The 12,555-nt window shown below is 35.5% G+C and overlaps 1 protein-coding gene across 31 annotated transcripts in view; it reads left to right on the top strand.

Annotated features, from left to right (window-relative positions):
• DCAF6 (DDB1 and CUL4 associated factor 6) overlaps positions 1-12,555 on the top strand; it is a 135,000-nt gene that overhangs the window by 104,001 nt on the left and 18,444 nt on the right. For 24 of the 31 annotated variants that reach the window (XM_019026242.3, XM_019026237.3, XM_019026232.4 and 21 more), the window contains 3 exons: positions 313-428; positions 1,873-1,959; positions 2,188-2,515. In XM_019026242.3, coding sequence (XP_018881787.3) covers positions 313-428; positions 1,873-1,959; positions 2,188-2,515 — 531 coding nt within the window. Of the gene's footprint in view, positions 1-312; positions 429-1,872; positions 1,960-2,187; positions 2,516-8,162; positions 8,205-12,555 lie in introns of all 31 variants that reach the window. The other 7 variants (XM_055365308.2, XM_055365291.2, XM_055365274.2 and 4 more) reach the window with 1 other exon arrangement.

Here is a 12,555-nt window from a genome sequence, read left to right as displayed (position 1 = left end):
AGGAGACAATGTAGTTCACTTAAAATTCAATAGAGAGACATGTAGAAATACATACTAGATAATGAAAGGATCCAAACAGTGAAGAAGCAGTCCCTTTATATTTTTGAATCTTTTTTTCAAGAGTAAAGTGTGTTATGATAGTCGTCTCGATTTGTTTGAAATGATGTTTACAAATGCTATTAAAATTATAAATCCTACATTTTACTTGTGAATTTTTTGGTCTACCTCTCTAGTTGTAAAATATAAAAATTATCCTAAAAGATCATATTGATTAACTTCTTGGTGGAATCACTTATCTTGTTTTGATGATAGGAGCAGTATAGCATCAAGTTCTAGAGGAATTGGGAGCCATTGCCAATCTGAGGGTCAGGAGGAATCTTTGGTCCCACAGAGCTCAGTGCAACCACCAGAAGGAGACAGTGAAACAAGTAAGGTGTTATTTTGCTTTTGTTGTTATAAAATCCCAGCATTGGATGTTTACCTACTTTCCTGTTCCCTTCGATGCTGTATTTTGTTTCTTGTTTTTAATAAATTACTTTTGCTTCTATAGTCCAGCTGTTAAACTGATAGATAGCAAATCCAAAAGATGGGGACCTTAAGCAGTTAAAATGAGGAGACACAGTGAAGCACAATCCTCTTTGTGGACACAGTGGCCAGGATAGTTGTTCATCATACTGTAAATGGATGAGATATAAATGTTAGTTTGAATTAGTCTTTATCATTTTTATACCTAGCAATGAAATCCACTGTATCTGTTTTGGTTGTATATGTGGTTTATAGAGGGGGAAAAAGGAATAGAATCTAAACAAGTTACGAGTGAATCTATTTAATACCTGAAGTGCCACTTAAGGGATTTTTTAGAACCCTTTTCTAATAGAATATTTTTATATGACAATTACATGAAATTTAATGTCTAGCACAGAGACTAGAACACAGTAGATGTTCAATAAATGCTTGATTAATGAAGGAATAAATGAATTATATTTCTTATAAATGTGTAGGTACCTTAGTATGACAGAGTTTAAAATTAAGTATGTGTAAGACAGCTATCTGGTAAGCAAATGTCCAGTAAGGAACATTAAAGACTGATCCTTCATGCATCTGACAGTTAAATTCCAGAATTAAGTATTTTCAATGGCCAAAACAGAATTTATAGTATGGTCAGCTTAACTACTTGTTCATGATAGTTTAGATTTTACCAAATACATGATAGAGGGGCAGAAAAATGCCCAGTTTTAAGTTTAGATTTCGGGAAGGTTAGTAAAATGCAGGATCAGGTAATTTCAGCTGTAAGGGATAGTCTAAAGCAGAGATTCTGCACATAGAGTTCATGAAGCTCAATTCCTGGGCTTCAGGAAGAAGCAGTGGGCCCATCCGTCCATGATAGTGTTTGTACAATTTTGTGTGCAAATACATATTTGCCTTGTACTGAGGGGAGGTTTTAGCTGAATGTCAAAGATTCCTATGACTCAGAAAGGGTTAAGAACCATTTATCCATAGGAAAGCTGGAGTATTAAGTTGATGTTTACTTTTCTAAAAAAATCTGGATTTAATAATACATTTGGCCCTACATGCCCATGGATTCCATGGAAATACTCCCTCCCAAAATAACAATATGACAATAAAAAGGAACATAGATTTAAAAACAATAACAGTGTAGCAACCGCTTACATAGCATTTACATTGCATTAGGTATTATAAGTAATATAGAGATAATTTACAGTATAAGGAAGGGTATGCATAGGTTATATGCAAATATTATGCCATTATATATGAGGGACTTGAGGAGCTGCAGATTTTGGTATTTTCAGCGATTTTAGAACTAATCCCTCATGGACACCAAGGGATGACTGTAATTTGGTTTACTTACAGAAGCTCCTGAAGAATCGTCAGAGGATGTGACAAAATATCAGGAAGGAGTATCTGCAGAAAACCCAGTTGAGAACCATATCAATATAAGTGAGTTGCTCCCTTTAGATAATTGCTTTGTATGGGAAAATAAAAAGCCTTAATCTATGTTAATCTCTCTAGAGTTAGAGGCCATGTTCAAGTGTATTGTGGAAGTTTCCTCCCCTTATAGAGGAATTAGACATCATATTAGAATGTGTTTGTGAGCTCCTAAGTTAGGTTAAATAATTAATATTGCCCACATTACCACCTGTTACATACAACTTTGTTTTCTGACAGCACAATCAGATAAGTTCACAGCCAAGCCATTGGATTCCAACTCAGGAGAAAAAAATGACCTCAATCTTGATCGCTCTTGTGGGGTTCCAGAAGAATCTGCTTCATCTGAAAAAGCCAAGGAGCCAGAAACTTCAGATCAGACTAGCACTGAGAGTGCTACCAATGAAAATAACACCAATCCTGAGCCTCAGTTCCAAACAGAAGCCACTGGGCCTTCAGCTCATGAAGAAACATCCACCAGGGACTCTGCTCTTCAGGACACAGATGACAGTGATGATGACCCAGTCCTGATCCCAGGTGCAAGGTATCGAGCAGGACCTGGTGATAGGTTGGTAAATTTTTAATTAACATGAACTGTAAAAAATGTATTTCACAAGGATTTGTTTGAAGTCATGTAAGGGAATCTCTCCATTTTTGACAGTTGCTTCCTCTAAGAGTGTCTCATTCATATAAACTTAAAGAAACTTTACAGTTTACTATAAATGATTTTACATATTCTTTGAGCACTGTGCATTAATAGGGAAATAAGAAGTCTTCATTCTCCATATCTCTAGCACTGAGGCTTGCTTCTGAATTTACAGATCAAGAGAAAAGAATGTTAAGAATGACCCACAGGTTATTTATGAAGTCAAGGTTATACTTAGCTCTCAGATTATCTTGTAGATATCTAGGCCTTTATCAGTGTTGTTTTGGTTTTAATGTTAATTTTTTCTGCTTTTCTATTGACCCTGGATTAAGGTAGTGTGTTAGTAGTTCTGTTTTTGGGAACACTGTTTTTCTTTGATTTCTACTAAACTTAGTGACTGAATTTAGAAAATGAAAAATTATACCAAATAAATACCGTAGCAGCAATAAAAAATTGAATTGCCAACATGTTTTTATAGTTTTTCTATATTTTATGTGATCACAAGGATATATTTTCTTTTGTGGGAGTTAAAATAAATTTTTAAAGTATACTGCATTTCATACTCATGGAAAACTATTTCTATTATTAGTGCTATCATATCTTATTGTAAGTGCTGTCCTCTTTCAGAGAACCTAGTTTTAATCTTAAAATCCTAGTTTACAAAGGAGTGAGATTCTATTTGAAATATTTCACATTTTATATGCTCAATATATTGCTGTTTATAAGATACCCTAAAGTATCTGTCAACTGAAAAATATAATGAAAGATTAATTTACCACTCATAGTCAAGAGCATGATGATGGGTTTGAATACTGGTTTCACCACTTACCAGCAGTGTTTTTTCATTCAAATTACTTAATGACTCTTAAAGATTCAGTTTCTTATCTATAAAATAGGGTTATGATTATCTAAAATTATTGTAAGAATTTTAAAAAACATCTATCAGTCAATCATGATGTGACCTGGCTCATGTTAATAGCACTAATTAAATGATAGCTGTATTAAACAATCAAGATAGTCTATGAGGCCACTTTAATTTTTAAAAGAATTACAGTAAGAATGACTCTAGGGATAAAGACTGAAAGAAGACAGGCAAAAATCCTGAAGAGGATAGCTTGCAGCTCAGGGGAACTGCCTTTTCTTAACTATGAAAGGGTATGTTTCTTTCTTTAGTCATATTTGGGAAATGTTTACTTTGCCATGGCACTTTTTTTGTAGATATGAAGCAAGAATTTCCCCCCATGTTTATACTTAGAGATTAATCAAACATCTTCTCTTTACCTGTACACATTAATCTTGAGCATTCTTAATATATATTTTAGGCAAGTAAGACTTAGTTCTATTTCTTTCCATACCCAGAGGGAGTTCCTTAGAATGTCATTACCACTTAATTTATGCAGATGAGGTTAGCAAGCTTAGCACAATTTGAAAATCAAACTGATAATTTCCAAAATCAAACTGATAATTTCCAAAACCCAGGGTTGAGAGCTAGATTCTATAATTAAGCTTGTACATTTATGGCTTCCATTTATATAAATGAGCTAATGTCTTATTTTTCTATATTTAAGTAGTAGAACATGATACGGAGGTCATAATTGAAAATTAAATTTAAGTGCCCGGTTTCTAGTAATGTTTTTAATGGATATTAGACACTTTGAGAAAGTCATAACTATTTAGCAGCTTCTGTGCAGGCTAATTATAACACTTAATACCAAGCCTGCTTTATAGCTGAGGAAACTTAGGTGCTAAGCAAAGGGTTTTGTATATTCTAGAGCTAAGGAGTATTGTTTTTTGAAACACAGTACTATAACATTAATGAGAAAGGAGGATTTGAGGGAGGGTGGGTCCTGGAGAATACAGAAACTGTAATCTTTCTATAGATCTTTAACATTTTCATAATACTTAGATGATTTATATGTTTTAGGGATTCTTTTAGCGTTTAGATCTGTCACAAAGTTGGTTCCCAATAGCCTCATTGACCCAAGGAAACCCGGATGCTGAACTAGACTAGCAGAATCTTTTAGAAGAGAGATAATCAGTGACAACAAACAGCCTGGAACTGATCCCACTTCATGCATATACTCTTGAATTCATACTCTCATGGTTAAATCCAGATTTGAAACCACTCTGGGATCACATTTAGTTCCCTGCTTTTTAAAAATTAAATATTATTTAATATTCTGTACACTCATTTGAGTATTTAGCCTATGTTGGTCCTACATGGTATTTTGTTTTGTAAGATATAGTAGTAAACTTCCTGAAGAGTAACAGAAGAATGATAAAATTCTTATCCTTCAAGAAACTTAATTATTTATGAATAAGAGAGAATACCGAAGCCATTTATGGGAACATAGAAAACATTTAATATATGAAAGTAAATACAATTATATATATGTGTGTGTGTGTGTGTATATATATATTTAAAAAGATGTGTATACTGAGGTAATTAGAAAGTGATTAGAGTAACAATTACATTAATTTTCCTTTGAGATTTGCATTATTTTCTAGCTCTTTACCAAAAATTTGTAAATGGTGTAACTATTTCCTCTGACTTTTATCTAAATCGGTTATTATAATTCTTAACTTTTTTGGCACCATCCTGATTTAATCTTGAACAACTGTAAAAAAGTATACTTTTAATATTTCTGCACCTTTCTAAGGGCTCTTCATCATTGACACTCCTGCCAGTTTATCTTACTTCTCAATTTAGCTGACTTTTATTCTAAAGAGAGAAAGTTTAAGAGATTTTGCTTCTTAAGAACATGAAAAGAATCACTTACCAGCTTGTAATTAGTCCTATGATTTTGGAGAGTTTCTGTTTCCCAAGAGACTAAGGGTTGTGAAACTCTGTTGTAAAAATCATACCATTTGGTTCCTAGAGTCCAAGGATACATTGCACACATGGATGAAATGCCCACCTAAAAGGATGTATGTCTTAAAGTTCCCTCCATGCTGCCATTTGCAAAGCCCAGTCAATATTAGTTTAGCTGGGGTAGAGAAGTCCTAAAATTAAATATTATACAAGTGTATACTTAATTTGATCTGTACTTTATATGAAGGACTATATAGTGGACCTCATCAGTTTTTGTTCCAAATTTAATTTTTAAAAGGAAATTTTAAAAGGCTTTATAGCTAAGTCATTTCTGACAAATTTACTGAAAATATCAGAACAGTTCCTTGCAATACAGAGTAATGATTTTTAAAAAAATATTTACATTCTTATAATTTGGTTAAATAAATGACCCAGGTTTTCACTTTTGGGCTGAGATCAAGCATGAGAAGGAAATGTCTTAGAAAATGAAGACCTTAACAACTAACATAGATATTTTTAAATGGAATGCTCTTCTCATTAACTACAGCAAGTCTATATAAATGTCACTGGGAGTCTATAGCAGAGCAGCAGACTTACTCCTAAAGAGCCATATAGTAAATATTTTGGCTTTGTTGGCCAGGAGACAAAATGGAGACCATTATGGTAGGTACTTATATGACCACTTAAAATATTACCATTTAAAAATGTAGAAACTATTCTTAGCCTAAGGTTCATTTCAAAAATCGGCATTTGGCGGAGATCTAGCCCAAGAGCCATAGCTTGCAAGTACCTGCTCTATAGTAATCAGTGTTATAGAGAGAAATCAAACTATAGTCTGTGGCAAAATGCCTCTACTGGCAAAAATCCAGACTTTGAAACAATGAAATAATATGAATCTCCACATATTTGGGTTCCCTTTAACTTTGCGTAAGGCAAGAACATGGAACAGTAAATGGGAAATAAATTGAAAAAAGACAGAAAGAAATGTTTGTTCTCTAATCATGGTGTTTAAAAAAATAAAATTAGTCCTAATGTCAAAAATAAGTCTGACTTAGGAAAAAAGCAAAACAAAGCAAAAAAATAGTATGTGTATCTCTTAGTGATTTTATATACTGTATTTATTTCATTTTGTTTTATTTTTTTGAGACAGGGTCTTGCCCTGTTGCCCAGGCTGGAGTGCAGTGGTATGATCATAGCTCACTGCAACCTCATACTCCTGGGCTCAAGTGATCTTCCTCCCTCAGTCTCCCAAGTAGCTGGGATTACAGGTGCATGTTGCTGCACTCTGCTAATTTGTTGTTGTTGTTGTTGTTGTTGTTTTAAGAAGAGACAGTCTCACTATGTTGACCAGGCTGGTCTTGAACTCCTGGCCTCAAGCCTCAGCCTCCCAAAGTGCTGGGGGACTACAGGCATGAGCCACCATGCCTGGCCATATACTGGGTTAAGAAACGTAAATATATGCCCTTGGAATGAAAAGAGTGTGGTTGAGATCTCTGTTTAGATAATCTGCATATAATTTTTTTTTTTTTTTTTTTGGAGACGGAGTCTCACTCCCTCACCCAGGCTGGAGTGCAGTGGGGCAATCTTGGCTCACTGCAAGCTCTGCCTCCCAGGTTCACGCCATTCTCCTGCCTCAGCCTCCCAAGTAGCTGGGACTACAGGTGCCTGCCACCACGCCCAGCTAATTTTTTGTATTTTTAGTAGAGACGGGGTTTCACCGTGTTAGCCATGATGATCTCGATCTCCTGACCTCGTGAGCCGCCTGCCTCAGCCTCCCAAAGTGCTGGGATTACCAGCATGAGCCACCGCACCCAGGCTGTATAATTTTTTTTTTTTTTTTTTACAATGCCAAATCTGTTGTAAGTGATTTGACGGCCTGATTGGTAGCTCTTACTGTTTCTAAACTCAAGAGAAAACCTAAATTACTCTCTGAAAAAAAAAAAACCAAGCATCTAAGAAAGCTTCCTGAATAAGTCCTCACATAGTCTTGAATAGTTTTTAATTATAGCCTGTTAGGATGATCTAACAATTTTTTCCCTAAAGAGTGATTTATCCTATATTGCCCTTTAATAACTTTTAAAGTATTATTTTCATAGAAATTTGGTTCCATATACCTACTCTGGACCATGGAGCATAGCCCTCACTTTTAAAGCCAAAATTCCTTGTACTGTAAATTTGGCAGCATTTATTCAGTCATCATTGTAACCATGATTTCCTTATTTCTCATTATTGCAGTTTACTCTTTATTAAAGAAAATTGCAGAGAGAAAAGATGTACTCAAAGAGAAAGAACTGGACTCCTGGGGAGTTAAAAGCCCTGTTATTCTTTGCTCATTTGTTATATAGTCTTGTGGTTAGGCCAAGTGAATCAGCTTAGGGCTTAATTATTTATTTTCCAAAGAGCTCCTCAGCTTTGAGGAGCACGTACGTGTTCCAGAGGATGGTATTCATTATAAGCCAGTGCAGTTTCCCATATTGTGACAGGATTGGGTTCTGATTTATTTAAAAGATAAAAGGGATTAAGTGCAATGTCTTCCTTCTATTCTAGCTTCAATGAGTGTTTCTGTTTCCTTAATTTCTTCATATACATTTAGTTGACTGACATATTCCTTGCTTAATGCCCGAAGTCACAAAGGGAAACAAAAGTTTTTTTTTAAATTGAGATGATTGATGATAAAAAGGGTGTCCTTAATGCTTTAAATATTTGGTTCTTTGAAGTCTTTGTAAGTGATTTCAGTTATTGTGTTCCCTTCACTAGATTTAATATCAGAGGAACAACAATAGGTGATAGAATAATGAGGTAATTCAGTATGTTCCTTCATAATTTTTTTTTTATGATGGATTTGCCAGGTCCTCTTTTGCCACAGCTAACCACCTTTCCTATTAACAGTTAATACTTCCTTTGGACTTACTGAATTCTAAGTGCTAAGCATTATAAAGCAGGTCGCTTTCCACAAACTATATTTAGCTGCATGCACTGCATGGGGATAGAATGAAAAGAAATTTCCTGTGTGCAGACTGATGTTCACTTCAAATATGTCATATGACAAAGTAACTATAATCTGAAATGATGTACTTTAAATATCAGTTACTCTTTTTGGATATTTTGTTGAAGAATGCAATTTATGTTTTTTAAATTTGATTGGGGTAACAATTACCAACTTTTTGTTATTCGTATATGCTCCTTTTCCTTGAGCTCAATAACTAAAAATGTACTTGAATCTAAATCTGTGTATAGGTTTCTGATTTTTGCAAGAAAGTTGTTTCCTTATAAATAGTTTAGAAATAGTGTCACATATCAAGATGATATATAAGCCTCAAGCACTTCTCTATTTGGGACATATTTTTGAGTAGATCTTTAAAGTGAACCTCAGTGACATCAGTCACCTACTCAAAACCTGTTTTGCTGACAAAATCAACCTTGTACTTAACTCTAGAGGCATATATCTGTTATTTACCATCAGTGTCTAAAACAGTTGAACATGAAACATATAGCAACAATCAGAAATGTAAAGTTTGTAGAGTTCCTAATGAAAAATACAGAAGTCATGAAATAAGCCAAAAAATATAATAGATGTATGGAAATTTCTGGTTATGGTTCATTGTCAGGAGGATTCTCATCTACAAGTCTCAGATTTGTTTTTGCTTCTCAAACTTGTTTTGTTTTTGTGCTGTTGTTTCTAGCCTGTTTTAACATTAAGGTATATTTGAAGTAACTTTTTCAAATTATTACTAGTTATCACTTTCTTTTTTTTTTTTTTTTTTCCCCAGGATGTAGCCTTGCTCTGTTGCCCAGGCTGTAGTGCAGTGGCACAGTCCCAGCCCACTACAACCTCTGCCTCCAGAGTTAAAGTGATTCTCCCGCCTCAGCCTCCTGAGTATCTGGGATTACAGGCGCCCACCCACCAGGCCCAGCTAATTTTTGTATTTTTAGTAGAGACAGGGTTGGTCACCATGTTGGCCAGGCTGGTCTCAAACTACTGACATCAAGTGATCTGCTCATGTTGGCCTCCCAGAGTGCTGGGATTACAGGCTTGAGCCACCGCATCTGGCCTAGTTATAACTTTCTGATTAATTGTATGACAATAAAATGGAATTTGCTTCAGAGTTTTTTGATCTCCTGATTTATACTTTTTATCACAAGTACGCAAAGCTGGTTTCTGGTTTTATAATGAAAATTGCAACTATAAAGTACCATGATGCTTTAATTGAGTTTTAGAAAAGCTAAAAGATAAAGTAGAGATTATCATGAACTGATAAACAATGGTAAAGCCGAAAATGTAACAGTTACCTCCCTATAGAGTGAATGAGGTGAGACTCATTCTTCTCTACCTCATTTTATTTCTTATGTAGAGATTATCTGGTGGAAACTTCTAATTATAAGGCAGTATTTTCCTGCCAGTGAACACACATTTGTTCTGCTTCTCCTTTTAGCTAATAGAGATGTTCAAAGAATGTAAACTTCTGCTTAAGATAGACAAAATTAGAAAAATAAAATTATCACAGATGTTTATACCTACTGCCAGTTATGACTAGTCTTCATTAGGGACTGTCTTACAATGGGGAATGTGTTCTACTATAATCTGCCAAGATTCTGAATGATAGGTACCATATTTCTTTGAATAGTAATAAAATGGTAGTCATCCCCTATTCTTCATTCTACTTTTATTACCTCATCACCTGTTACCTGGTGTACTGAGGGAGTTCTCCAACTCCTTCTACTCCTGCTTTCAGTAGTTCTCCATTGTTTATGATATAAAGAAGAAACAAACCCAGCTTCCTTGCCTGGTATATAGGGCACTTCATATTATAGCTGCTGCCAAAAATTGGTCATGCTGTCTACATTGCCATACTTGGAGTGTCACTGAATACATTCAGAGGACTATTGGAGTTCTCTGAATACATTATGCTGCCTTAAGTCAGTGTATCTTTACATACTCTGAGCCCTCTAACAGAAAAGACCTCCCATCACTATCACCATCATTTGGGTCACCTCATCTTTCAACATCATCTTAAGCTACATTTCCTGGCCCATATATTCCCTAATCAAAAATATGGGCCCTTATATATACCTACTGTACTACCTATCACAGTGCATTGTATATTTGTATGTTTTCATATATAAGAAGAATGTAAGCACCTTTAAGGACAGTGTAATACATACGTGCATACAGAAATAAAAGTTGGCAAAGACACCTTTTTGTCAAAAACTCTAGCTAACTAAATTTTTATTCATATCTCCCCTGCATGATACGGGTTTTTGCTTTCTTTCTCTGCTTCCTAAAACTTGAATGAGAAACCAATGAATTACAGTTTCAGGGGTCCCACGGCCTCCCCACACAGTTGATTGCTTGCTACAAAGACTCAAAAGAATCAAAGGCACTTCAGTCATGGCTGTGATTTATTATGGCAAGGAAAAAAGATCAGACAGAGTGGAAGAATCCAGGCTCAATGTTCCAAAGTTCTCCCTTTCAGAATGTGCACCTCCCTTCCCAATAAAATACAGTAATACTTCTGTAGTTTTTCTGCCCTGGTGAAGCCTGCTTATAACTCAAAATCCAGGGTGTTTACTGGGGTCTGGTCATGTAGGCACCTCTGCCTGTGTGCCCAACCACAGTCACCTGAATTCCAGACCCAGAAGGAAAGTAGGTGTTCACCACAAATCATGTTATTTTTGCAGTTTACGCAAGCTGGCCCCGCAGGGTTGTGTCCCAGGCAGGCAGAGCAATGTAACATGCCGAAAGTCAAGTTCTCAGACACCAGCCAAGGGCCAGCCTCATAAGCAGACCCTTCTAAAGATAGCAGCATCAGACCTGCTATCCCTTACCTTTGTTTACTAATACATTGTAAGGCAAAGAATCCAGTTTCTTGCCCCCACAAAGGAGCAGAAACAGTAAGATACTCTCTAGCAACCCATCTCCCTCACTTATTTCAGATACTTTTAAAGATATGTGTTGAAATGACAGCAATTCTAACATATAGAACTTTTTTATTGATAAAGCTAGATAACGCTAACATTAATAGTATCTTAGTTCATTTCCTGTTGCTTATGATAGAAATCTTCTGGGTAATTAATAAAAGAAATGCATTTTTTACAGTTAGGAGGCTGGGAAATCCAAGGTTGAAGGGCCACAATGGTACAAGCCTTCTTGCTGGCAAGGACTCTGCAGAGTCCCGAGCTGGCACAGGAAATCACATGATGAGAAGGCTAAGCTCAGGCTTCTCTTCCTCTTCTTATAAAGCCACCAGTCCCCACTGACCTGATAACCTATTAATCTATAAGTGAATTAATTCATTCTTGAGAGTGGAGCCCTCATGATCCAATCACCTTTTAAAGACCCCACCTCTCAGTACTGCCACATTGGGGATTAAGTTTCACCATGAGTTTTGGAGGGGACATGCAAACCATAGCACATAGCTTTTACTGTAAACCAAGTGTGTGTTTTAAAGCACTTAAAATGTTTATTTTTTAATAACTTTTTTCTAGACTCTTATTTATAGGATTCAGTTGGACTGCAAACATTTTAAAATTTATAATTTAAATGTAAATTTCAGCTTCACCCTGTCTGAATAATCACAGATTGCATATAAGAAGATTCAAATTAATGAGGTTTTCTTTTCTAAGAACTACTAAGCTAATATAAGAAAAATGTATACATAGTATAAATTAAAAGAACATAAGGGTTTGTTTTTTTTTTTTTTTTTTTTTTTTGAGACGGAGTCTCACTCTGTCGCCCAGGCTGCAGTGCAGTGGTGTGATCTCGGCTCACTGCAACCTCTGCCTGCTGGGTTCAAGCAATTCTCCTGCCTCAGCCTCCCAGGTAGCTGGGGCTACAGGCATGCGCCACCATGCCCGGCTAATTTTTTGTATTTTTAGTAGAGATGGGGTTTTTAACTTGATATACTGAAGAACAGTGGTATTCAGAATTATAATGAGCATTTCCAATGAACCATAAATACATGGAATTTAATTTATTCTTTTAATATCTTTTTTCTTGTTTATGCCTGGGGAATGTGTCTTTAACACATACCCACAGCAACTTTGATTCTTATAGAAAAGTTTTATAGCTACTATGAAAGTAGAGATATAGAAATGTAATAATTGTTGCAGAAACTCTTCTATTGAAGGAGATGGTGGTGAGGATAGCTAT

The sequence above is a fragment of the Gorilla gorilla genome, chromosome 1 (assembly GCF_029281585.2).
Source record: "Gorilla gorilla gorilla isolate KB3781 chromosome 1, NHGRI_mGorGor1-v2.1_pri, whole genome shotgun sequence".
In the NCBI taxonomy this organism is placed as follows: domain Eukaryota; kingdom Metazoa; phylum Chordata; class Mammalia; order Primates; family Hominidae; genus Gorilla; species Gorilla gorilla.
The sequence above is the reverse complement of the archived record's forward strand: the minus strand, read 5'-3'. Positions and strand labels throughout refer to the sequence as shown.